The 27,071-nt window shown below is 38.4% G+C and overlaps 2 protein-coding genes and 1 pseudogene across 2 annotated transcripts; all 3 read left to right on the top strand.

The window, feature by feature from the left end:
* The first annotated feature begins 5,194 nt into the window (after positions 1-5,194).
* Positions 5,195-8,504, top strand: LOC104823073. Its single transcript, XM_010554500.1, has 7 exons — positions 5,195-5,263; positions 5,649-7,271; positions 7,414-7,465; positions 7,744-7,892; positions 8,024-8,110; positions 8,200-8,328; positions 8,418-8,504. Exons 1-7 carry the CDS (start codon positions 5,195-5,197, stop codon positions 8,502-8,504), a joined length of 2,196 nt encoding a protein of 731 aa, XP_010552802.1.
* A 1-nt stretch (position 8,505) lies between these two features.
* LOC104823072 lies at positions 8,506-11,598 on the top strand (annotated as a pseudogene).
* A 6,880-nt stretch (positions 11,599-18,478) lies between these two features.
* Positions 18,479-18,909, top strand: LOC104823071. Its single transcript, XM_010554499.2, has one exon. It carries the CDS (start codon positions 18,532-18,534, stop codon positions 18,907-18,909), a length of 378 nt encoding a protein of 125 aa, XP_010552801.1. The 5' UTR covers positions 18,479-18,531.
* The last annotated feature ends 8,162 nt before the right edge of the window (positions 18,910-27,071 follow it).

Here is a 27,071-nt window from a genome sequence, read left to right as displayed (position 1 = left end):
GCCCTCTACACGTATCCACACCTCGGGATGGATTCCAACGGTTGGAACTTGTCTGCTAGGACCCGAATCAGCTATTCGGTTTCGCGCTTCGAGAAAATGAGACTTGGAACTCTTAGAACTCTTTGGATCTCACCTAAAAACTCTCAAAGTTCTGTACCAGACGGCTCAAAAAGTCTCGTTTTCAATTAGGGTTTTTAATCTCCTTCTTATAAGGTGATTTAACCGCCATATGAGATTCAAGTCATGACGCTAGTCCATGTGACAATCTCATGCGGGTCATCCAGTAACTCGTTCCAAACGAGAACCCATGATTGTGATTTGCATCTAATGCATATGATCATAATCATCTATCACACATCATGCTGGTCTTAATTCATCATTGTTCCCACAATGATAACTGACCAGGGAATTTAGAATCATCTGCAATGATTCAAGGGTATTTACCGTAATATAACAAACATGCTAATCATATAACGGGAAAAGTAATGCATTCATAAACCAATGAATCAATACATAGTCAAAATGTCATATCACGGATCATCGTAGAGCATTACAACCAACAGAGGAGACGTGCACATTTGCAGAGTGTCGACAGATGACAACATTGCCGATCCGTTGACGAAGCCTTTCCCTTCGTCGAAGCATGAGGGTCATGTTAGGGATATGGGCATTAGATGTTTAGCAGTCCATGATTAGAGCAAGTGGGAGATTGTTGGTTTAGTGCTCTATGATGTACTGTTTGCGAGCTTTCTTTGGATACATTTGATGTATTGATACTTTCTATAGTTTTATGAAAGTGTTTGATTCATTACATGTTGTGCATACTAGATATGTTGTGAAATCCATGTATTGTTATGAACAATACTAAACTCCCTAGTCATGTATCATTGTGGGAATAATGATATACTAAGACTAGTATGATGTGTGAATGATGATTATATAGATGATCATAGGTATTGGATACGATCACAGTCATAGGTATTCGTTGGAGAACGGAATACTGGATTGACCCGCATGAGATTGTCACATGGACTAGCGTCATGACTTGAATCTCATATGACGGTTAAATCACCTTATAAGAAGGAGATTAAAAACCCTAATTGAAAACGAGACTTTTTGAGCCGTCTGGTACAGAACTTTGAGAGTTTTTAGGTGAGATCCAAAGAGTTCTAAGAGTTCCAAGTCTCATTTTCTCGAAGCGCGAAACCGAATAGCTGATTCGGGTCCTAGCAGACAAGTTCCAACCGTTGGAATCCATCCCGAGGTGTGGATACGTGTAGAGGGCGAGGTATTCTTCCTCCCTTTCGTGATCAGACGAACTCTTCGATTGATACAGGCCCCGGATCGATTGAGGTAAGCGTTCTAACGTTTCTACGATTCATAGAAGTATGGTTCTAAGGTTTCATTCAAATTTTTGTTCTATATTTGCTGCGCAAACCCTAGAATCGATCTCTTAGGAATATGATTCGCTCTAGAGATTCCAGGAATCCCATCAGGGGCACAGGTAAAATTTTAATGGGGGCCTCTTATATTATTTATCAAAAATTTTAAAAAATTATAAAAAAAATTAAAAATTGAGAAAATTTGCATAAATGTACCAAAAAAACATCTTTGCATTCTATACTTTTACTATTGTAATCTTTGTATTCTATACTTTTTTAAGTTAAAATGACCATCATATCCTTCTATATTATTATAACCTGCAGATTTTCTGCATTTATAAAAAAATATTTGCATGAATTTCGTTTTCCTCTACATACATGAAAAAACACTTATATGGATTTTGTTTTCTTATATAAATATAGAAAAAACACTTGCAAGTTAGCAGGTGCGATAGGTGCCGTAGGTGCCAAAGATGACCTGCCGTAGGCAACAGGTCATCTGGCAGACCGTAGGTCAGCTGCCGTAGGCTGTATAGGTCATTTACCGCAGAGCGTAGGTCATTTTTCACAGACGGCAGGTCATCTTCTACAATTTTCTTTTATAGACATTTCATCAAACACCTTATGTGCATACAAAAAATGTTCAGAATATCACAGAAAAAGAAATCAACCAGAGGAGTATTTGAATACATTAGATAAACTGTAAGAAATAGAGAAGATAGAGAAAATGTTGGAGACCGCAGATCATTTGCGGCAGGTCCGCATGGTGATCGCAGGCCAAATGACCTACCGCAGACTGCAGATCATTTGCGGCATATCACAGTCATCTGCCAGAGACCATAGGTTATTTAACGCAGAGTGCATGTCATTTTTCACAGATCGCAGGTCATCTGCCGCAGTTTTTTGGTACATACATTTCATCAAATACCTTATGTGCATGCAAAAAATGATTAGAATATTTCAAAAAAAAAAATCAACGAGAAGAGTATTTGAATAGATTAGATAAATTATATAAAAAATAGAGAAGATAGAAAAAATAAGATCAAATAACAAAGCGTTCCGATTTCTAAAAGATAGATTGTCACAAAAAAATGATCATATGAATACTATAGAAAAAGAAATGATGCAGAAGAATATGTGATTGATGAGATAAATTGAAAGAAATAGAGAATATAGAAAAAAATATTAGAGAAAACAGAAGGTCGTAATCGTAGTTATATGGTCGTAATGAGTCGTAGTCATAGTTATATGATCATAGTGAATCGTAGTGAGTCGTAGTTATATGGTCGTAGTGAGTCATAGTGAGCCGTAGTGAGTCGTAGTCGTAGTTATATGGTCGTAGTGAGTCGTAGTCGTAGTTATATGGTCGTAGTGAGTCGTAGTGAGTCGTAGTAAGTCGTAGTAAGTCATAGTTATATGGTCGTAGTAGTGAGTCATAGTGAGTCGTAGTGAGTCGTAGTGAGTCGTAGTCGTGGTTATATAGTCGTAATGAAATCACAGTCACAGGTTCGCAGGGCGATAGCCGCAGGTCCGCAGGAGGTCGCAGGACGATAGCCGCAGGTCGCAGGGCGATAACAGCAGGTCGCAGGAGGTCGCAGGACGATAGCCGCAGGTCGCAGGCGATAGCCACAGGTCGTAGGAGGTCGCAGGACGATAGCCGCAGGTCGCAGGGCGATAGTCGCAGGTCTGCAAGGCGATAGCCGCATGTCCATAGGCCAAATGACCTGCCGCAGACCGCAGATCATTTGCGCTATATCATAGGTCATCTGTCAGAGACCATAGGTCATTTAACGTAGATCGCATGTCATTTTTCACATATCTCAGGCCATCTACCGCAGTTTTCTAGTACATATATTTCATCAAACACCTTATGTGCATGCAAAAAAATGATCTGAATATCACAGAAAAAAATCAATGAGAAGAGTACTTAAATAGATTAGATAAACTATATAAGAAATAAAGAAGATCAAATAGCAAAACTTACCGATTTTTAAAAGATAGATTATCACACAATCGTAGAGAAATACTGTAAATGGTAGTTTGGATATTTAGAAAAAAAAAGTATATTATGCAAAAATTGTTTTTTTGTGATATATTTTGCAAATTTCGTTTTTATTTTGGTACAGTTTGCCAACTGCCCCTTAAAAATTTTAGGGAGGCATGGGACCCCATTGGTCTACACAGATCATGTGTGCTACACAGGGTCTTCTATAAAGATGTGTAATTGAAAGATGTGTAATTGGAGCTTTCTGCACTATTTGAAATTTTATCATATTAGTCTTAGTATATCATTGTTCCCACAATGATATATGACTAGGGAGTTTAGTATTGTTCATAACAATACATGGATTTTATAACATATTAAAGTATGCATAACATGTAATGAATCAAACACTTATCCATAAAACCATAGAAAGTGTCAATACATCAAATGTATCATAAGAAGGCTCGTAAAACAGTACATCATAGAGCACTAAACCAACAAGTCAAACGTCACACGTAACCAAACTTGTAAAATCCAAAAAACCGTGTATATCACCGTTGGAATCGAATACTTACCTCTTCTTGAAGTAAATCTCGATCCGGGGCCTGTTTCAATCACAAGAGCTAAAAGTACAGCTGCTCTACACGTATTCACACTGACGGGAAGGATTCCAAACGCTTTTGGAACTGATCTGCCAGGATCTGTGAAGTGATTAGGGTTTCCAAAACTTGGGATCGAATCCCGATAACTAGAACCTCAAAAGGAACGATTTTTCTAATGTTCTAGATTTGTCTAGGAGTTCAGAAAGTCTCTCTCTTGGTTGGGGCAGCGTCCCCTAACCTCTTTATTAAGTTTGAAACCCTAATCTTTGGAAAAGGAAACTTTTCACCGAGATTTGACTCGGTCCGAGTCAAACCTTGACTCGGTCGAGTCAGAACGAATCAGTCCAAGCCATGACCAAATTTTGACTCGGTCCATTTAGATTTGACTCGGTCCGAGTCAAGTTTTGACTCGATCGAGTCAAAACATCAGCCAAGCCCAAAAAACATTTTCTGGACTTCGACTCGCATGTTCACCTAAGTGGAACTGACCGTTTCTCGACACTCTGATTTGATAAAGAAGATCAAATAGCAAAACTTACCGATTTTTAAAAGATAGATTATCACACAATCGTAGAGAAATACTGTAAATGGTAGTTTGGGTATTTAGAAAAAAAAAGTATATTATGCAAAAGTTATTTTTTTGTGAGATATTTTGCAAATTTCGTTTTTGTTTTGGTACAGTTTGCCAACTGCCCCTTAAAAATTTTAGGGAGGCATGGGACCCCATTGGTCTACACAGATCATGTGTGCTACACAGGGTCTTCTATAAAGATGTGTAATTGAAAGATGTGTAATTGGAGCTTTCTGCACTATTTGAAATTTTATCTATTAATTAATATATTTAAAAAAATTTAAATATTAATTAGGTTTAAAAATTATAAAATAAACAATAAATATATAATTGAAAAATCTATGAGATGGCTCCTACATATCGGACTTCACTTTTACTCTCTTTCACCGTAGCTCACCACCATGATCATGGGTTTATGGAACTAGCTCGCTAGACTTTTACTCAACTCGTCGTTTTGACACCTAATGTATCTAATGTGCCTTCTTTATTAATAGAACTAACTTTTCAAAAAAAGAGGGGGGAATAGTTTTGTGCAAAAAAAGGAGAATATTATTTCCCTTTTTTTAATCAATTTTCTGTTATTTCAGGAACTCCGTTAAACTTTGATTAGAGGGAGAAACTACAGAGAGAGAGAGAGCTCGGACTGTCGCCGGGCATGGTGGCTCTGGCTCCGGTGACTACATGGATACCCCGAGATGACCTTCTCTTGAAACACGCCGTCGAGGTGAGCTTCTACTTCGTCGAATTTCGTTTACCTTCTCTGTTTCTTTCTCCAATTTCTTGATATGGAGTTTGAGCCGTTGTCTCGATTTCGGCGAACGATTCCGAGTGGAAATTTCTTTAAGTTTTCGGTCCTTGAGCGTGTTTCCAAGCGATTGGATGATTACGTGTTTAATCGTGTTCGAAGAGTGCGAGTATGCGGAGCTTGTGCTGTTGTTTGCCATTACCGGTACTGTTAATCTAGGGCTGCTACGTATCTGTAGGGACAGCAAAAGAGTGCCTTTTAAGTTTGATATTACTTTGTTGTAACTACTTCTGTATCTATCTTAGATTAGCTTGTTTGGCATCCAGCAGTTACATATTCACCAGTCTCCATAATTGATTTTCAGGCAGGTGCATCTTTGGAAGCACTCGCTAAAGGTGCAGTGCAGTTTTCCCGAAGATTCACTATCAGGGAACTGCAAGAACGATGGCATGCACTCCTTTATGACCCAGTTGTTTCTGCAGATGCTGCGTCTCGCATGGTGGATCTTGAACGCTCCAACCCTAATATTCTTTCAAAATTTGGTAGAGCTCGAAATTCAAAAGAAAATAAAAGTTCACTTGGAAAAAGGAATGCTGAAAAAGTTTACAGTGCCTACCATTCCTTGCGAAAGAAATTTCGTTTGGAGCCATTTAGTTCGATGGATCTAGCCTTCCTTCTTCCGCCAAATGACAACCATTTCATTGGAAATGGAAATGCAACACATTTAGGACTTGAAGAGTCTCACATGGATATTATCCACAAGGCTTTTCCTGAAATTTTGGCAGATGAGGGCTGTGTGGGGAGATCTAATAATCCAATTGAGGATAGTCATCCTGTTCAGGCAGACAATTCACAAGGTGAAATCCCTCATGTAGTTGCAGGGGATCTCGCGTTCATTCATAATGCAGGTTCTTCTGGATATAATGCTGTTCACGAGGACTCCAAGATGAAACTAGAGATAGCTGATCAGGAACCGAAGACTGCAATGCCTAGCGCTGATTGCTTCCTGGCAGAGCTTTCAAATTCTCTTGTCAATGATGTGGATCCTTTCATGGACGTACGAGGTAAAGACATTGACAAATCGTATTATGATGGCTTTGGCTCACTTTTGGTAAACGCCACAAATAATACGAAACAAGGGGCTTTGCCTAGCTCTAACGAGCAAAAAACATCTGCTGCACAAAATAAATCAGGAGATGCCAGTCCAGGTGATCATGAGACGTCTGAACTGGATGGTACAACTGTAACAAGCTCATCTGAGGTTAAACCAGTGTCTGACTCACTTGCGATAGATCCTCATCCTGAGATAGTTAATGATGTTATATGCTGTGGATTAAACACAGAGTACCCGGAAATTCCTTGTAATGATGATGTATTCCTATCCAACAACTGCCATCCAATGTCAGTTTCATCCTTGGCCCGACGAAACTTTAAAGATTCTAGTAATCAAGTATCTATGTTTTTTAGAGATATCTCGACCAGTAAAGAGAGAAATGTGGGAAATTCAGTGAATATGCCGAAGAATCCTGGACTATCACAGGCGTCTTCTCAGGGAAAGCCAGAGAAGGGTCAGCCAAGTCAAGGTACCGAATACAGGCCATTCCTGAGTACTGAGTCGCATAATACCATTTCCAGAGTCATGGCTATCAGTTCTGGTGGTTCTTCTTGTGCAGGCTCTGCACAGAAATGTTCGAATACTCAATCCACAGCGTCGGTAGATGGAAACATTGCAGTTGAAACTGCAAAGCTTATTCCGGGAAAATCCTCTATGAGATCTGATGGCCATGGAAAGCTTTCCAAGAAAGATGTTGGAAACAGTAAACTGGAACAAGGAGTCCTAGTCGTTGACAATCCACCACATGCAACACATGATGATGATGGCTCGATAGAGATGGTAATCGCTGAACCGGAGGTCAATTCATCAGTGGATGAACATCTCGACGATAGTGATGAAGAGTTGCCTTATTATTCTGATATTGAGGCTATGGTAACACGTAATTTCTGTTCTTATTATGCATGATTCATATTTCCATGTATAAAAAGTTGTTTGCATTCAATTTTTTTTCTCTCAGTTTTTGAATTCTTTTTATTTATTATGCCTTAACCCAAAAATATCGCTGTCAATTCAGATACTTGATATGGATTTGGATCCTGATGATCACGATGTTTTTAAGCGTGAAGGTAATTCAGCATCTCTTCACATTCAACATAAATTATTTTGTCCTTAAGTGTTTTATTTTCTCCCAGATACTCTAACATGTGGCACAGCTATGAATATTCACAAGTTTGCGTGATTGGGACCTGTGAAATCCAATTCATGTTACCGTTCTATGGCATTTTGTGGTGGAAACATACGGGTTCTTGTTGAGTGTGGCACGCAAGCATTACTTGAAGTTGGAAAACTGAGTTGTATAGTTCATAATGTATTGGACTGCGTTGTGGTTGTTTGTCACTTACAGTTGCCAAGTATCAGAATGAGGACACCAAAAGAGCAATTGCCAGACTTGAGCAGGCTGCTTACTCATACATGCAAAGAGCCATTGCTTCGCATGCCGCTTTTGCTGTTTTGTATGGCAGACGTTCAAAACATTACATCAAGAAACCCGAGGTATTATGATTATAATATATCAATTTGGAGCATCTTCTCATTGTTCTTATCGTTGATTAGTGAAACCTCCAAGGAATGATAATCTGTTTAGAGCATTAAGCATTGTTCCTCTATGGTCTGGTCCTGCGTAGGTTCTGCTTGGCAGGTCAACAGAAGACCTCGTCGTGGACATTGATTTGGGAAGAGAAAAGCGTGGTAGCAAAATATCTCGACGGCAGGTCATGCTAGAAGCTGTTTTTGATTATTTGCTTCTGTAATTTTTGTGGGAACTGTCCCTGAATTCTTAGAACCTCGTGATTTTGCACAGGCCCTCATACGTTTGGAAGATGACGGTTATTTTCGTGTGAAAAATCTTGGGAAGTATCCTATCTGGGTAAATGAAGAGGAAGTCGATCATGGGCAGATTCTAATCCTCAGATCTGAGTGTCTGATTGAGGTTTGCTCCTGTGGATACATACCTTTGATCACAAACTGATGTATTACAAAGTTGGCACTTATCCTGGATGTGATTAAATTGTTTGGCAGATAAGGGGAATTCCTTTCATCTTCGAGACACACGAAGCACGCATCAACGAACACCTGAATAGCATCGGGAAGGGTAATTGTCATTGAGATGGGTAAATGCTTCTCATACTGTTTTGTATTGTGCTTTCTAAGTAGCGTTAGTATCTCAAAAGTATTGTTTTTTAGCTGCTTTGCCTAATCACCTAACCTAAGGACCGAACTAGGATGCCTTCTTACATATCGAGTCGATAGCATGTATAGCCGAGCGAGTTAAAAGTGTACTCTCCCTTTGAAACTGATTAATAACTTCAATGCAAGAAAGTTTTGGTTGGATTTTGGATTTTGATTACTTCTTTTTCTGGCCATATACATACACTCAGTCGTCGACCAGAAATTAGCGGTTTTTGCATTCTTAGTCTGTTTCGGGTGGTTCCACTGAAGCTACGTATTAGGAATAGTTTCTCACTTTGAATCTGCATCCTACTTCTTTATCTTTAATTTATTTTAAGCCCTGAGGGCTTCGCATTTAATTTGACTGTTGACTACAAATTAGGATACTTTAGCCACATGTGCATGTTCTGTTCTCTTTCCAAATCTCAGATCATACGAAGAAAAACCCAGAGGAGAGACAATGGCAAGAACCATAGCTATCTCTCACTCTCTTCTGTTGTACGCTCTCATCAATCTTCACGTTCACATTACCCGTAGCTCCGGAAACACACCCGGATGATGTGGAAGCCCTCAAAGATCTGAAGAAGAATGTGTTCCCTTTCTCCATACCCACCGGTTCATGCCTCAGCTCATGGGACTTCTGCGTTGATCCGTGTGAGCGTATCTTCAGCAATCGGTTCACATGTGGTCTCAGGTGCGATCAGGTCGTGTCGGGTTTCACCCGTGTCACCGAGATCACACTTGACCCTGTTGGCTACTCAGGTGTGTTGTCTTCTTGTTCTTGGAACTTCCCTTATCTTCAAACCCTTGATCTGTCTGATAACTCTTTCTTGGGTTTGGTTCCTGAATCGATCTCAAACCTTACTCATCTCCGGCGACTTAGTCTATCCAAGAACTCGTTTTCCGGACAATTACCCGACTCTCTCGGCTCCCTTCTACACCTCGAAGAGCTCCTTCTTGATGATACTCGTCTATATGGGCAGTTACCGCTGAGTTTCCGTAACCTCGTGAGCCTGAAACGTCTCGAGATTCAGCGAAACCGCATCTCCGGAAATTTTTCCCATCTGGGTTCGCTTAGAAACCTCTTTTTCCTTGATTTGAGCGACAATCAACTCTCGAGTGAGCTCCCTACCCATCTCCCGACCTCTCTCGTGGAACTTGTTGTCCGAAACAACCACCTCGTGGGCGAAATACCTAAAATCTTCCACAACTTAGTGTTCCTACAAGTCCTTGATCTTAGCCACAACAGATTATCCGGCTCGGTCCCGTCGACTATCTTCCGCCACTCATCGCTGTAGCAACTCACTCTCTCACGCGGGCAAATTTCAGCACTATACCTTTGCTGTCGCACCCCTATCATCGATACACTCCAAAATCATAAATAATTGTTAAAAGACAATATAACCCTTAAAAAGTTAGGAAAAATCTATCTTACCCTTATGTAATGCTTAAACCTATGCAACATAAGAAAAAAACTCTCTTATAATAATAATAATAATAATAAATAAATAAAAAAGTTATCGTTTTTTATAATAATTTTAAAAATTAAAAATCATACAAAAAAAGATGGGATAAAAATCGAACGAATATAGAAAATCGTAAATACAACAAAAACAAAGTTACAAAGAAATAGTTGCAATTGTAACAAAAAAAGAGTAGCAATTGTAACTGAATTCGTCTAAATTTGAATTTGTGTAAAAAAATAAATATTGAAATTAATTAATAAAAACTACATAGACAAATTAAAGCACGAATTATTTAAAAACCTAACAATTGTGTGTCAAATGAGAAACACTTAGAAAAGTATTTATGGTAAAATTTATATAAAATCGATCTTGTGTTTAAAAAATAAATATAGAAAGTCGTATATACTACAAACAAAAGTGGCAAAAAAAGAATAACAATTTTGATCAAATAAAAGTGGGTACAACCAAAAATAAAAAAACGACGTTTTGTCTCGGGAATCGGCCACAACCAAATATTTACGACTTGATCACAACTCATTTGCCACCAACGAATTCTTATAAAATTGTTAAAAGATCGCGAATTTTGACTCGATTTTGTCAAATAATGATAGAAATCTATCAATTAATTGATAATAATCGGTTTACATTAACATTTTCAACAAATTTAATATTTTGGTATATTTTATATAATATGGTTGAATGTGTTTATATAAGTTTAATATACATTTAGTCTTACATATCAAGAAATATACCAAATTTTTAATAAAATTGTAATTTATGACTTAAAACTCTTTTTATTGATATAATTAGTATATATCTATCACCATTCAAAAAATTATCGAAAAAATACATGTTTTACATATTTTTCTAATTTACGAATTCATAAACAAGTCGTATTTAAGTCGTAATAAATTAGTTTTGACAGATAATAAAATAAACATACACGTTTTTCGATATGTCAGATATTTATCTTCTTACACCGTAGAGTTTTTTTAGTTAAAATATGTTAGGGTATTTAGTACATTTTATATGCAGGGTTAAATAGGTCATTTTACCACTATTGGAGTGTAAAATCTGATAGGAATTTTTTTTACAATTTCAGGTGTGTATCAATGATAGCCCTGCGATGCGCGAGGGGAATTCTTGAAGTTTGGCCCTCTCAGCAATAACCTCACATCGCTCGAATCGCCCGAAAAAGACGGAGAAAGTCGTAGAAAGTTGGTGGCAATCGATCTTAGCTACATTTTGTCCGAATGCCGAAGCTCTCGACCCTCTCATTAGAACACAATCTCTTCACCGGGATGATCCCGTCGGAATACGCCTTGAGAGCGGCCGCAACAGCTGTGGATGTGAATGGCACGGTGCCGTTCCAGAGGCTGCTTCTGGGAGGGAACTATCTCTTTGGGCTGATCTCGGCGCCGTTGTTAGGGCTGACGCCGGATAATGCAGACGTCAGCTTAGCCGACAATTGTCTTTACCAATGTCCTGACATTTTCTTCTTCTGTCAGGGCAGAGATCAGAAGTCGTTGCTCGCGTGCAAGAGATTCGGCCGTTTCATTCCTTAGACAATAGTTTTATTTACTTTTTGTTTCGCAAATCGAAGCTACCCAAAAAATTAGAAATTAATTTCAAAAAGAGAAGATAAAGCAGATGGAGAAATTAATTTCTTGGCTTGTTCTATATTTGAATATCAGTAATAAATTTCGGTACAGTTAATAATTTTATTTTGTTTGTATAAATAAAAAGTGGGTGTGTTTGGGAGAGTCCCCCAGCCTAGTGGTTAGTGACAACTCCCCTCTACCAAGAGGTTGTGGGTTTGAAACCCAGGTATGGAAACTTCCCTTGAGCCGATCAGCTTTACGAGATTGGTTTACCTACTCTGCGTGGTTTGCCGACTACTGCGTAGGGCAGTGGGTTTTTTCAGGTCCGCGATGCTGTCCTGATGTCATTCTCGTCCAGTCTATGGGTTGAGAGACGTTGCGGTGTCCGGTGTCCGACCCGAAGGGTTGTAGGATAGGGGTTTCCCATCGTAACCAAAAAAAAAAAAGTGGGTGCGTTTCCAAAGCTCTGACATTTGGGATTATTAAGCATATCAAGATCTAATGACACGTGATAGGTGGAGATATTATCTCTCTGCATAGAATCTGTACAAAAGGCCGACATTACCAAATCCAATGAAAAATTAGGGGTTTTGATAAGATGGGTCCAAAAAATAATTTAAAAATGTGTCAAGAACAAATATTTTTTTTTTGGGGTTAATCCCATAAAAATTACTGAATTTGTCTCACACTGTAAAATTAATTCCTAAACTTGCATGCTTCCATAAAAATTACTAAACTTAAAAAATATATCAATAGAATACCTAAACTTGTTAAAAACTATTACAATAAATTTTGACCAACGTTGATTATACACGGCATTAAATGTGCATGACATAGCAGAAAATATGTATTGCCACATCATAGAAAATAATTTTAAAATTCGATTTATTGAACCGGAATTAAATCGGACCGGTTTCAATCGGTTTTATTGAAAATAATAAAGGAATAATGCACAATAACTCATCCACTGTTCTCTATTTCTTCTTCCCTTTCTTCCCCACTGTTAATGCAGAGCCTCCATTTCTCCTCTTCTTACTATGTTCTCTTCCTCCTCTTTACGCATACATAAAACCCGATTTTCTTTTGGGTAAATGATGGGGTCATCTGTTTCATCTTCTTTGTTTTGGATTATGTCTTTTTTTCTTTTATTCTCGTAGTTCATTTTAATGTTTTCCGTTAGTTTGATCTTTCTGATTAACAATCCATCAGAATTTTCATATTTTTGTTATGATTTTTTCCTCTTTGAATTTGTTATGGTTTTCTAGATCTGGGGTTGATTTCAAAATTCTCCAGATTCACAGTTGTTGTGAAACTAAGTAATGTCAACATTTTGTTTTTATAGGTTTCTCTCTCTTTGGATTTTTTTTTGTTTTGCTTCTGTTGATGACTACGCTGTATCGGAAGGTCCTGGATCTTCTTTTAAAGAGAACAAGAATTTAGATTATGAGCACCAGAGATCTAAAACCCTCGGGAAAGTTCTATTGTTTTGATTTCATACCTTGATCATTGTAAATTCAAATTTCCGAAGAGAATGCAGTCAAATTTTCGAAGAGAATCCGAAAAATTCCTACGACTTGAAACATATATATCTATGGATTGGCTACTGGGTAATGTTTAGGGTTTCTAACAAAATATAATCGCGATTGAGATTATAAAAATGAAAAGAGAAGAAATTTTTAAAAAAAATTGAACCGGATCAGTTTAATATCGGTCCAACCAATCGAATTTTAAAATTATTTTCTCTGACGTGTCAAAAAGTTATGATGTGGCAATACACATGTACTGCTATGTCATCCACATTTAACGTTGTGTAGTCAACGTTGGTCAAAATTTATTGTGACAGTGTTTAGCAAGTTTAGGTATTCCACTGATATATTTTTAAAGTTTAGTAATATTTATGGAAGCATGCAAGTCTAGGAATTAATTTTCTGAGACAAGTTCAGTAATTTTTATGGGATTAATCAATTTTTTTTGTGATTTATGTTATTTTTTATTAACCATATTACTATATCTATTTATTCACTTTTAGTTATATTTCACAGATTTATTTTTTTATCTTCATTACCTTGGTAAATAAACGAAATACTTTGTTATTACGTAGTTGCTATTTTACAACGAAACGTAAAAACGAATTTGTTTCGTTGCTAAATCATCTGATTTATAAAAAAATTAAAACTTCTTAGTAATGAAATTTAACCATGAAATATTTCGTTGTTAAGGAAATCATAAATATTTTAACGAAATATAGCAAGAAATTATTTCGTTGCTAATTTAAAAAATAAAAACAGATATACTTTATAATATTAAAATATTTAAATAAATTTTCCCCCTTATCTTATATCTTTGGACACTGAATTTGAGAAATTGTTGTCCAAAATTTGAAACCTGAAATATCATATATTATCATTTCATGATATAATTATTCTAAATTTGTTTTTTTTAGAATTTCTTATTTTTTTTGTTAATATGTCTTCAATAAAACCTCGGTGTGGAGCACAGGCTCTCGAAGCCTTGGATTTAGATGGAGGCTTCAAAAGGACGGAAGGGCAGCATCGTCATTTTGGCTGGGACGCGTTATGAAACCCTAAGGGGGTTTCATTTATGTGTGGTTATTCTCGACTCTTCTGTTGTTGGCTCTTTGTTCAAGCGAGTTTCGGTGGACTTCGGCGGCGTCTCGGTCATCTAGGTAAGTCTGAGTCTCGGTGGTTCCGATCTGAGCCTTCTGACGGTTTTCTTTAGTGTTTCAGGTTCTGAAACACGGAAGGCGGTGCTCGGGAGGTTGAATCTGTGGTCAAATCCACCGGTGGTGATCAGATCGGAGGTGAGGAAAACAAAGATTCCTTCGGAAGTAACTCTGGTCGAAGAAATCGGACGAGTTTGAGTCCGCAAAGGTAAATCGGTTGCGTCTTCTGTTAGATCTAGGGTTGTGGGGGGAGGGGGGAACCGGTGAAAACCGGTGTTTTCCGGTGAGTCTTGGCCGTGACTCGTTCGAGTCGCGACTGAGTCATCTTCTGGCTTGAGTCAACATCCGAATTGGCTCGGGTTAACTCGGCGGCTTCCACATTCCGAATCAGGATTATTTTGGTTTTGATCCAGTTTAGCCGGTTCAACCGAAATTTTCTAATTGAACCGAGTTCGATTCAAAATCGAACCGGTTTAGTCGGGTTTAGGTCAAACGTTGACCAATCTTGGTCAATAGTTGGTCGGGGTAGGAAAACCGGACCGATTCAGGTCAATTAGACCGGTTCATGTCAATTAAACTGGTTCAGGTCCGGTATGGGGTCATTTGGACCGGTTCAAGTCAATTTAGGCCCGGTTCGGGAGAATTTTGGCCGATTTGGGTCTGTTTTGTCTAAATTGGGCTGGAATTGTCGATTTTAGGGTATGTATCGATAGGTTAAAGTCTAGTTTGTCTGGTTCTTGGTCATGATTGTCTGATTAGGACTAGGATTGGCTGTTGGTAGGTCTGATTGGTTCGATTGAGTTTAGAAGTATCCGGTTTAGGATTATTTCAACTGGTTTAGGGCAGGTCAGATTCTGTATTGAGTGGTTTACCCTTTTCTAGCTCGGGTTAGTATCAAATTGACTAAAAATAGGCCTGTTTAGAACTCTGATTAGCTATTAGAGTCATAGAGTATGGTATTCTATCCGGTTTTAGGCCTGAATAGCTGGATTTTGATTGGTTTAGCAGTCTAGAGGTCAGGGTAGACTTTAATAGGCAAGGACAAATCTGTAGGTGCCAAGTAAGTCTAGATTAAGGTCTAGTTTAGCCAAGTTGGATTATCCTAGTGCATTCTAGGGTCTGATCAGAAATAGATTAAGTCATTCTAGGCTTGATTTAGGTCTGATTAGGGGTTGAAGAGTCTGTATAGACTAAGGTTTAGGTCTGATCAGATTTAATTAGGTCGGTTTAGACTTAGTTTAGATCTTATTAGGTTCATTAAAGTCTGATCAGGGGTGGATAAGTCAATTTTGGGTTGGATTAGGTCTGATTAGGACTTAGATGGACAGAATAGACTCGGTTTAGGTCTAATCTAGGTTGATTAGGTCAGTGTTTGCCTTGGGATATGTCTGGTTAGATGTAATAAGGTCTTAGGTAGGCGGTTCTAGAGTCTATTAGGCCTGTTAGGTTGGAAAATACCTAGTTTTAGGTCCTCTTAGTTTCGATCTCATTCCTTATGTTAGGTTTCAGGTACTCCTAGGGTTGGTTACTCATTCCTAGATTCTAGTGTTGTTGGGAGGTAGGTTTCTTTAGCAATGTCTGCACAAATGCAGTGTCTTGACGTCGAGAAGTTCGACAGCAAGGGGGACTTCTCCTTATGGAAGGAGAAGATGGCCATAAGCCTTGAGATACTAGGGCTAGGTAACACGCTAGAGGATTGTCCATCCTCTTGGGAGAGTGCTGCTGAGGGGAGCCCAAAAACTACAGCTCGGGAAATCGAGGATTCGGGAGGCCTTACGACTCTTTCCGTCGGGTCGCTAGGGCCGGGGGCAAAGGGATCGGGTACTCTGCCTCTCAAAGAGAGACAAGAAAGGAGTAGAAGAGCTAGGAACCTCATAGTGCTGTGTCTAGCGGATCAAGTTCTAAAAAAGATCATATCCGAAAGGACGACCTTCGGAATCTGGAGGAAGCTAGAACGGTTGCATATAGAGCAATCTCTCCCAAATAGGATGTACCTCATGCAGAGGGTGTCGGGATACAAGATGAATCCCTCGAGGACGATAGAGGAGAATTTAGACATTTTTCATAAGCTATTGTTGGATCTTCACAACCTCAATGTGAAGGTTAAGGAGGAGTACTAAGCGGTCTATCTGCTTAACTCCTTTTCTCCTGCTTACGAGCAGCTCGAGAGGTCCTCAAGTATTCCCGAGCCTCAATTTCCATCGAGGAGGTGAAGGCGGCGGCTAAGATGAAGGAGCTAGAGCTTCTAGTACAGGGTACCCTTAATTGGGGTACGGGGGAAGGATTAGTGGACAAGGGCAAACTCGAAAAATCGGGTGGCGGGAAGAAGAAGGCCAAAGACCAAGTGGAGTGTTGGTATTGTGGGAAGAAGGGACATTATAAGAAGGAGTGTAGGTCCCGGAAGGCGAAGGAGGAGTAAAGGGGTAGTAGCCTCGGTTCAAGAGTATGATTCAGAGATACTCTTAGTATGCTCCGACTACTCCTCGGGTGGAGGTTCAGAGGTGAGGTCTCCACGTCTAGGTGGAGTTACCTCGGGTAGGAAGCTCAGGAGAAGGGGCGAACTAGGAAGTGTCGGGTTACCGGGTAGAGTCGATGAGGGTAGTAGCACTAAGGTCATTTCCTCTCGAGGTGGAGTACGTGCGTGCACGTGTTCCGAGCCTTCGGTAGAGTTCCTATAGATAGGGCAGGGTCGTCTTCATGGGGTAAAACCCGTGGGGGCACTTAGTCAGTAGGAGGGATCCAGGGTAGAGGTCATAGGCCGCTTGATCTTTACGGGGATCAAGAGTTAGGTTAGCTAATATGACTCAAGGTTAGTCTCGGGGCAGTCGGAGTAGACTCGGGAGACGGGTATATGTCGGGGTATGACCCTCGGGGAGCCATAGGTGAGGTATAGACTTCACCGGAGGGAGTCATTTAGACAGTCTAGGAAGTCATACTAGTCTAGGTCTTAGGTAGTCTTTCGGAAACGGAGGTGTCGGGGGACACTCGCTCGGGTAGGCTAGGTGCGTGTGTCATGTTGAGATATTTTTATGACACGCTCGGTAAAGACTCTTCTAAGAACGGTGTTCCAATGCGCCTTAGATCATGCCGGGAGGAAGAGTTGAATGGAAGTAAAGGGAAACGAATGGTTACAGATTTGGTGGCGTAGTTGTTTTTTCTTTCGTTCTTTTGCAGGTTTTTCGGAAGAAGATGGAGATTTGTTAATATGTCTTCAGTAAAACCTTGGTGTGGAGCAGAGGCTCTCGAAGCCTTGGATCGAGATGGAGGCTTCAAAAGGACGGAGGGGGAGCATCGTCATTTTGGCTGGGACGCATTATGAAACCCGTTAGGGTTTCATTTCTCTGTGGTTATTCTCGATTCTTCTGTTGTTGGCTCTTTGTTCTCTCTCCCTCATTCTCTGTGTTGAGAAGCCGATTTCGATCGGTTTCCGATGTGTTTTCCGACTGTAACCCTAACGACAAACATTGTTTCCTCTTGTTTCCTCTTCCCGAGACGTAGGTACCGAATGTTAGAACTCGGTACTGAACTCATAACTCTGTCTCGCATCTCTTTTTCTGTTCTTGCATACGAGTGAGCGAGGTCGGAGCAATCTGTGAGGTTTCGGAGGATAAATCTTCTACATTTTTAAATAGAATTTCTTATAATTTAAAATTTTATTTTCCAAACCTTTGTTTAAAATTTTTGAAAATATCTAGATTATTATTTTATGACATAATTACACTAGGTATAGAAAATCTGTTTTATTATATGTTCTTATATATAGCTCTCAGAATTTTGTAAATAAAGGAAGACAATCTGGTCGTATATATCATTCATAACAAGAAAAAATAACGTGTATTTTATAAGCAATTTTTTAAAATTCGTTTTTTTGGAAAATATTCTCAAAACCTTTATATGTATATGAAATCCAGTATGAATAATTTATTTAAAAAATGTTATAGAAACGGATGTAAATTTATAAAATTTATATTTATTATTTTTTGAAAAATATAACTTATCCTGATAAAATTTAAATGTATTTTGTAAAACTAACTCTTTTAATTTGTCCAAAGGGAAGGGATCGAGGAGGAGGTTTACAGGTTTCCAAGAACAGTTTACATGCAAAACTCATGATACTCTTCATTCATAGGATGTGACCAGAAGAAACATCAAACCCTAAAATACCTCAAAAAAAAAGTTATTACAAAAACTAGAAAACTAGGCAAACCCAGAAGATGAATTCCTATTTCTCAATTTTAAAAATCCCAACACAAAGTAGAAACATCATGCATATTTCGAGAGTTATGGTGCTTCTTCATGTTTCTTACATGTTAGTGTTGGTTATAACTGCACTTGCCTTAGTTACCATGGGAAGAAGAATAGAGACATCTTTGATCCCTCCGACGACAACTTCCAGTCCTTCTCCGGTGTCATCTGGTCTATCTCGGGATTCAAATTCTCTATATCAGGTGGAATATAAGAGTGTTTTTCCGGAATTCTACAGCGACTACGGGTTTTGGAATCCGACCCCAGTTTATGGAGGAGGCTTTCCTAATCCCGCACCGATTCCTCATGCCAGACCGGATCCCAAACCAAGAAAGAAGAAGCAGTAATGTAATATAGCTCTTGTATCATTATATGTTTCTTTATAGATAGCAATGGGATCTATGGAATAGTTATGTCTTAAAGGTGTTTTGCTTTGTTAATAACCAAGAAGACGTCATGGATTATATGTAGCAATATTTTAACCCCAATGTCTTGTAAAATTATGTACATTTCTCATCAACTGTGTATTAGGATTTGCATAAAATCATTCTCTTGGGATCGTAGGCAAATGTCAAAATCGTGATGAGATATATTGTACGATGATTTTGAAAGAGAAACTAAAAAAAATCCATCAATTCTCTTAGCTAAACCAAAAAATTTTATACTTTAAATTTAGGAAGAATAAAAAAAAAACACTGAACTTTTCAATTTTGACAAAAAAAACACCTAACTTTATTTTTTATCAAATAAACATTAAACTTTTTAAACGAATTTAAAAAAACATTATCCAAAAAATACATGAACTTGTATGAGATTATCAAAAAAACACTCTAACGTTTTTAGTGATTCAAAAAAATATATTAATTTTTTTCGATTGTAAAAAAAAAACTAAGTAAAATAATCTGACGTGTTTGCATTTTCTTGTGTCACGTCAGTGATTCTGTTTATTTTGACAATCGTAGAAGAGTTAAATGTTTGTTTTATCAAATTTCAAAAGTTTAATGTTTATTTGATAAAATAAAAAGTTTAGTGTTTTTTTTTGTCAAAATTTGAAAATTGAGTGTTTTTTTTTTGGATTTTTCCTTAAATTTATTATAAAAGTTCATCATTTATAGATTTTAGAAAAACAAACACTGATTCTATCATTTGTTTAAAAACAAATTTTATTTTAAACTTGTTATAAAAAAGCATCTATTAGTAGTGATAAAAAAATCGACTATCTCATTACTAAAAAACATTATATATTAACTTTGTTATAAAAATTTAACAATTAAAAAACATATATAAAATATATAATTCTAAATATCATAATAAAAACTTAATATTTATATAAATCTATCACATTATAATACTTAATATTAATATAAACATTTATAAATATCATCTTTTGCATAATACATTTTTACATAAATGTTCTACTTTTAAATATATTTTATTGATTACAATTTTATATTTAACATTTTGTATTCAATTAATATTTGAGATAGTTCAAACTATCAATTTGTTTTTTTTTTTTTAACTTTAGTAACTGAAATGTTATATAGTGCATAGTTTACATATAAATTAATTATAACAGAGAATATAAATTTTCAAAAAATAAAATAAAAATATGAGTAATTGAATTTAAAATGAAAAGTTAATATAGTTGTATAATAACTTTTAAATACAAAGCTTTTTTACATATAAGTGATGAATTTTTAAATGTAAAATATAATTTTTTTTTTAAAATAAATTAGATATTTAATGAAATTTTTTCACAATTACGTTTTCATATCAAATTTATAATAAAATATTTTTTTAAAATAATTTAGATAGTTGACATTTTTAATCAAAACTAATAGTTAACGACATTTTTTTATAACAAATCTAAAGTTGATGATTGTTTTTTTAACTAGTACAAAAGTTGATATTTACTAGTAAGTTTTACAATAAATTTAAAATATAAGATTTTTTTATTTTGGCCCCTTTTGGAAATTGACAGCTTTAATGGTCTTGAAGAGTAATGCCTGTGAATATGTTAAAGCATAAGAAGACTCTAAATGAGTCAGAAGGTTTCAAGCTGCTGAAAACCTTGGGAAGAACCAGAGGCTTTGGTCATCGTCTCAAGATAAAAAGGACGCCACTTCTTCTGAGTCAAAATAGCAGAGTGTATACAATTTTCTTCAGCATTTCTCTCTCTGATTCTTTACGCGAGCTTGTATCTGTACCAAGTTCATTTATAGTGAAATCTCTCTCTCCCCCGAGACGTAGGATCAACTATACTGGTTGATCTGAACTCGTAAATCCTTGTGTTCTTGTGTGTCTTTCGTTCTTTCAGATTCGAGTGTTCGTCGTTCCTGGAATCGGAGGTTTAGGGTTTGTGCAAGTTCGTCAAGATCGACATTTCACAGATTCCGGATAAACAGTACAAGTGGTATCAGAGCCCGGTTCGTTTGAGGGGCTATCGATTTGAGGGAACAAGATTAGAGCAGAGAAATTTCGGAACCAGAAGGTTGAAATGGCAGCTCTTATGCAGAAACTCGATGTGGAAAAGTTCGATGGTAAGAACGACTTTGTCCTATGGAAAGAAAATATCCAGATTGGGCTGGAAATTATGGGATTGATAGATACACTTCAAGATGATCCGTCAACATGGATACCGGATCAAGAATCGAAGATTGGAGAAGAGATGAAGACCCCAATGCAATGCATTATTCCAACTGAATCTACAGGAGAGGCTTCCGTGATATCAGAGGTTGGATCAGTAGGAAAAACAAGTTTCTCTACAGCAGAAGGTACTGGGAAAACGACTGGAAGAACCTACCAAGAACGAGCAGATAGAAGCAGGAAAGTGAGAAATTTAATAGTGTTATGCCTATCTGATCAGATTCTTCGGAAGGTAATCCAAGAAAAGACAGCTTACACCATTTGGAGATTGTTAGAACGAATGTTCTTGGAGCAATCACTGCCGAATCGTATGTACCTAATGCAAAGAATCTCCGGATTCAGAATGGACGAAAGGAAAACCATTGAAGAGAATCTTGATGAGTTCCAAAAGATTTTGTCTGACCTACAAAGCTTGCAAGTGAAAGTTGAAGAAGAATACCAGGCTGTATATCTCCTTAACTCTCTTCCTCCACCGTATGATCAACTCAGAGAAGTTCTCAAGTATTCAAGGGCTACCATCACTCCCGAAGAAGTAAAAGCAGCAGCTCGTTCAAAAGAAATGGAACTTAAAGCTCAAGGGAAAATTGGTAAAGGGTCAGGTGAAGGGTTGAATGCAAGAGGCAGATCACAGTTCAGGGGAAAGCCAGGGAAGAAGTCTCGGTCTCGATCGAAGTCCAGAAACAGAGAAGCCGAGTGCTGGCATTGTGGAAAGAAAGGCCACCTGAAGAAAGATTGTTATGCCAGAAAAAGGGAAATGGGACAGAATGGTTCCGAAAACTATGAGGCAGATATGGCAAGAGGAGGCAGTCTCGACTCAGAAGTCTTGATCATAGAACAACCAGTAGCACTAAATGCAACTACAAGAGATGAGAAAAATGAGTGGGTCCTGGACTCAGGGTGCACGTTCCATCTGTGCCCAAGAAGAGAGTGGTTTTCGGAATTCGAAGAAGGAGACACGGGTGGAGTCAGAATGGGTAATGATACAACATGTCGGATATTGGGTATCGGTAATATAAGGCTGAAGACACATGATGGCTCAGAAGTGACCCTGTCACAAGTTAGATACGTCCCTACACTTCGAACCAATCTGATATCCCTCGGAACCTTGGAAAAACAAGGATGCTGGTATAAATCTCAAGATGGTTGTCTGAAAGTGATAAAGGGGTGCAGAACTGTACTAAAAGGTAACTTACAGAATGGTCTGTATATCTTAGATGGAAAAACAGCAGAAGGAAAGGTCTACTCAAGCCAGAGAATCCAGGACAGAACCAAAATCTGGCATACAAGGTTGGGACATATGTCACTAAAGGGAATGCAGATATTGGCCAAGAAAGGAGTAATAGATGGGTTCAACATCTCAGATATGAATACCTGTGAGTTCTGTATTTTTGGAAAATCTCACAGACTATCATTTGGAGTAGGAAAACATTCAACAAGGGAGGTCCTTGAATATGTGCACTCAGACCTTTGGGGGTCACAGAACATGACTCCATCAATGTCAGAGTATAGGTACTTTATGTCATTTGTTGATGACCATTCAAGGAAAGTATGGATCTATTTTCTAAGAAAAAAGAATGAAGCATATGATCGGTTCCTTGAATGGAAGAATCTGGTTGAGCGACAGACTGGAAAAAGGCTGAAGACCCTAAGGACGGACAATGGATTAGAGTTCTGTAATAAGAAGTTCGATGATCATTGTTCTCAACAAGGAATCCTCAGACACAAAACCTGTGCATATACTCCACAGCAAAACGGAGTAGCCGAAAGAATGAAGCGAACAATAATGGAAAAGGTGAGATGCATTCTGTCAGATTCTGGACTACCTCAGGTGTTTTGGGCTGAAATAGCATATGCCAGTGTACATCTCATCAATAGATCTCCATCCACTGCAATAGAATTTGAGGTTCCAAATGAGGTATGGTCGGGAAAAGAGACGGGATATGGACATCTGAGGAGAATAGGATGTGTGGCATATGTGCATGGAGACCAGGGAAAGCTCATGCCGAGGGCAAAGAGAGGTTTTTTGATAGGATATCCAGCAGGGACAAAAGGATACAAAGTTTGGTATCCAGAAGAGGACAGAATTGTGATCAGTCGCAATGTTCGATTTGTTGAAGAAAAAGTCTACAGAGAGGTTCAAGATCAGAATGAAGGGCAGAAGCAGAGTTCAGAAGAAGAAAGAAAAGAGGTAACACAACTGCCACTTCTTCAGGAACGAACTAGCAAAGAGAATTGTGATCAACCGCAAGGTGGAGCTGAAGCCAAATCTGAATCCCAAATAGAACAAGAGGAGACAGGATTAACACCATCAGAAAAAGAACATATGTCATTCCATAGGAATGATGGAAGTGTCCCTCCAGAACTGCAGAATCAACTCATCGACTATGTCCTGGCCAGAGATAGAGAGAAGAGTCTGAGAAAAGCACCAGCAAGATTAAGAGATATGGATATGGATACTTCAGCATTTGCGTACTCAATAGCCCTGAACGTAGACATAGAAGAGCCTCAGAGTTATCAAGAAGCCAGAAAGCACAGACATTGGAATTCCTGGGACCAAGCAATGAAAGAGGAAATCGAGTCCTTGAACAAGAACAAGACCTGGGTTCTTACAGATAGACCAAGGGAAAAGAAGGTAATAGGCTGTAAATGGGTCTACAAGTTGAAAGCTGGAATCCCTGAAGTAGAGCAACCCAGATACAAAGCGAGGTTAGTTGCAAAAGGTTTTTCCCAAGTTGAAGGAGTGGACTATTCAGAAATATTCTTCCCAGTTGTAAAACATGTATCAATACGGGTTTTGCTCTCGATAGTAGCTCATAAAAACATGGAGCTCGATCAAATGGATGTGAAGACAGCCTTCTTACATGGCACATTAGAAGAAGATATACACATGGAACAACCAGAGGGTTTTTTAGAAAAAGGCAGCGAAGATAAGGTGTGTCTGTTAAAACGATCCCTGTATGGTTTGAAGCAATCAACGAGAAGATGGAACATCAGATTTGACGAATTCGTCCAGAGTCAAGGTTTGATCAGAAGCTCATATGATCCATGCGTATACTACAAAGATGTAGATGGAGAAGAAAACAAAATATATCTAATGCTCTATGTCGATGATATGTTGCTAGCAGCAAAAAGAAGAGATGATCTGGTTAAACTGAAGCAGTTACTCAACACTGAATTTGACATGAAGGATCTCGGAGCAGCTAAAAAGATTTTAGGAATGACAATCTGCAGGGACAGAGCTTCGGGAGTCTTAACTCTAACTCAATCAGATTACGTGGAAAAGGTTTTGACGACCTACAACATGAGTGAATCAAAACCAGTGCAAACTCCACTAGGCTCTCAGTTCAAACTCTGTTCATCAAAAGAACCAGAGGATTTTGATCAAAGGTTTGCCGACTCTGTTCCATATGCCAATGTTGTTGGCAGTATAATGTATGCGATGCTGGGAACGAGACCGGATCTAGCCTTTCCGGTAGGTGTGATCAGCAGGTTTATGAGTAAACCAGAAAACGAGCATTGGGAATCCGTAAAGTGGGTGCTGAGATATATGAGAGGAACCTGTAATTATGGTTTGAGGTTTCAGAAAACAGACAGAATCACCGTTAAAGGATATTGCGATTCAGATTTTGCAGCAGATTTGGACAAGCGTAGGTCAGTCACGGGTTATGTTTTCTCGGTTGGTGAAAATCTGGTAAGCTGGAAGTCAGGTTTACAAAACGTGGTGGCTCTATCGACAACAGAAGCTGAATATATGTCCTTAACAGAAGCAGTGAAAGAAGGTTTGTGGCTAAATGGTCTGGTCAGCGAGTTGGGTTTCAGAAACAGCTCAGTGGAAGTGCAATGCGATTCGCAAAGTGCAATCGATCTTGCGAGAAACAGCGTTCATCATGAACGGACTAAGCATATCGATGCCCGCCTTCATTTCATCAGGGATTTAATCAACCAGGGATGTGTTCGAGTGGTAAAGGTACACACAGATGATAATCCAGCTGATCTCTTGACAAAGACAATACAAGTGAGTAAACTTAACAAACTGTTAAGATTACTCAGAATGACAGGTACGTGATGGTCATGAAATTGGGGAGAGGGGTAGAGACTGGCTGTGTTGTCTGAATTTGGAGATTCTTCGGCAAGGTGGAGATATGAAGAGTAATGCCTGTGAATCTGTTAAAGCATAAGAAGACTCTAAATGAGTCAGAAGGTTTCAAGCTGCTGAAAACCTTGGGAAGAGCCAGAGGCTTTGGTCATCGTCTCAAGATAAAAAGGACGCCACTTCTTCTGAGTCAAAATAGCAGAGTGTATACAATTTTCTTCAGCATTTCTCTCTCTGATTCTTTACGCGAGCTTGTATCTGTACCAAGTTCATTCATAGTGAAATCTCTCTCCCCCCCGAGACGTAGGATCAACTACACTGGTTGATCTGAACTCGTAAATCCTTGTGTTCTTGTGTGTCTTTCGTTCTTTCAGATTCGAGTGTTCGTCGTTCCTGGAATCAGAGGTTTAGGGTTTGTGCAAGTTCATCAAGATCGACATTTCACAGATTCCGGATAAACAGTACAGGTCTCAACATAGAACGAAATCTTAAAATCAAACAAGATAAAAGCTTTTGAAGATACCATTCCAAGAATCCATTCCATTCCACGAAAGTTTCAGACTTTTACCTGTAACGAGGCAAAATAGAGAAGAGACAGCACTGTTGAGTTTTTAGTTTCTAATTGACAGATAAGGATTAAAGAATAGAGAGCGAGGGGTTTGTTCATATATGCGTATATATGTATATGTATATGTATATTTATGTATGTGTGTATACACATGCTATATATATGAATGTCTATGACAATTTAAATATGTAATTGATTTAATGGGTTAACCCGTTAAACCTATGCAAATCTATTTAACCACCAATAATTAACCCAATGGTTTAGAAATTGGGTTCGATCGGGTGGACCCATGTAACCCGACCCGACCCAACCCATTTTGTTTGATGTCTCTGGTGAGGGGATGTAACCCGACCAATATGAGTTTTAAAGTTTCTAATTGACAGAAAGATTAAGCAACTGGTTCTATTTTAACAGTGACTTACTTTAGATGGATTGAAGAAGGCCCGGATACAGCAACGGCTCTCTGGGCACGCTGAGCTTCGCATCGGTACAATCCTTTCATTTCTTTCTTCGTACGCCTCGCCTCACGCCTTTCGTTCTTTACGGCAGCCTGCATTCAGTTTCAAATCACAATTTCAATTTCATTCGGGTGAAAGAGCCAGTTTGATGGGTAAGGACAAGCATTTGAGATCTTCATTTGTTTATACAAATTATCCATTTTCCCCAAGAGCTCATCTATGCTATGGGTAAACATAAGCAGAAAAAAGGTAATACCTTTCGCTCTTTCTTCTCTTCCTTTGACTCTTGGCCATGGGGCTTCCTCTTGAGAGGTTCAGTTTTCGGGATTACACCATCTTTGGCCTTTTCAGGGACTTGTGCAGACTTTCTACGAGGAAGAAAATCAACCGGAAGCCTCTCTTTTCCTTGGAGAGAAATCATTTTCCCATTCGAACTCAAAGCTTTAGCCAACACAGTTTCACTGAGCTTCTTTTTCCTTGCAGTCCCTGAAGCTTGGATTTTGCCTGGGTGGTTGTCGAGGTTTGAATACGTAGTGATTATGGTTTCACAATCCCACTTCTCGGATTCGTCACTGCTTTCTGATAGACCCATGCGAGTGTATAGTCGAAGATACAAACCGAAGAGACGGGGAGATATGAAGGACAAAATCACAGCAAAGGAATCTGGTTAATCCCACTTATGAAGGATAAGCCTCTGACCACGGCTTCTGGATCGATCATTGATGCTTATTGGAAGCATGAGGA

The sequence above is a fragment of the Tarenaya hassleriana genome, unplaced genomic scaffold (genome assembly GCF_000463585.1).
Source record: "Tarenaya hassleriana unplaced genomic scaffold, ASM46358v1 Cleome39, whole genome shotgun sequence".
Lineage (NCBI taxonomy): Eukaryota > Viridiplantae > Streptophyta > Magnoliopsida > Brassicales > Cleomaceae > Tarenaya > Tarenaya hassleriana.
The sequence above is the reverse complement of the archived record's forward strand: the minus strand, read 5'-3'. Positions and strand labels throughout refer to the sequence as shown.

What these genes read in the sequence shown, in the direction of transcription:
- LOC104823073 (XM_010554500.1), top strand. Translation starts at nt 5,195, where the DNA reads ATGGTGGCTCTGGCTCCGGTGACTACATGGATACCCCGAGATGACCTT. An exon ending in TCTTGAAACACGCCGTCGAG is followed by an intron (nt 5,264 to 5,648) that starts GTGAGCTTCTAC and finishes ATTGATTTTCAG; the next exon opens with GCAGGTGCATCTTTGGAAGC. An exon ending in GATCTGAGTGTCTGATTGAG is followed by an intron (nt 8,329 to 8,417) that starts GTTTGCTCCTGT and finishes ATTGTTTGGCAG; the next exon opens with ATAAGGGGAATTCCTTTCAT.
- LOC104823071 (XM_010554499.2), top strand. Translation starts at nt 18,532, where the DNA reads ATGAATTCCTATTTCTCAATTTTAAAAATCCCAACACAAAGTAGAAAC.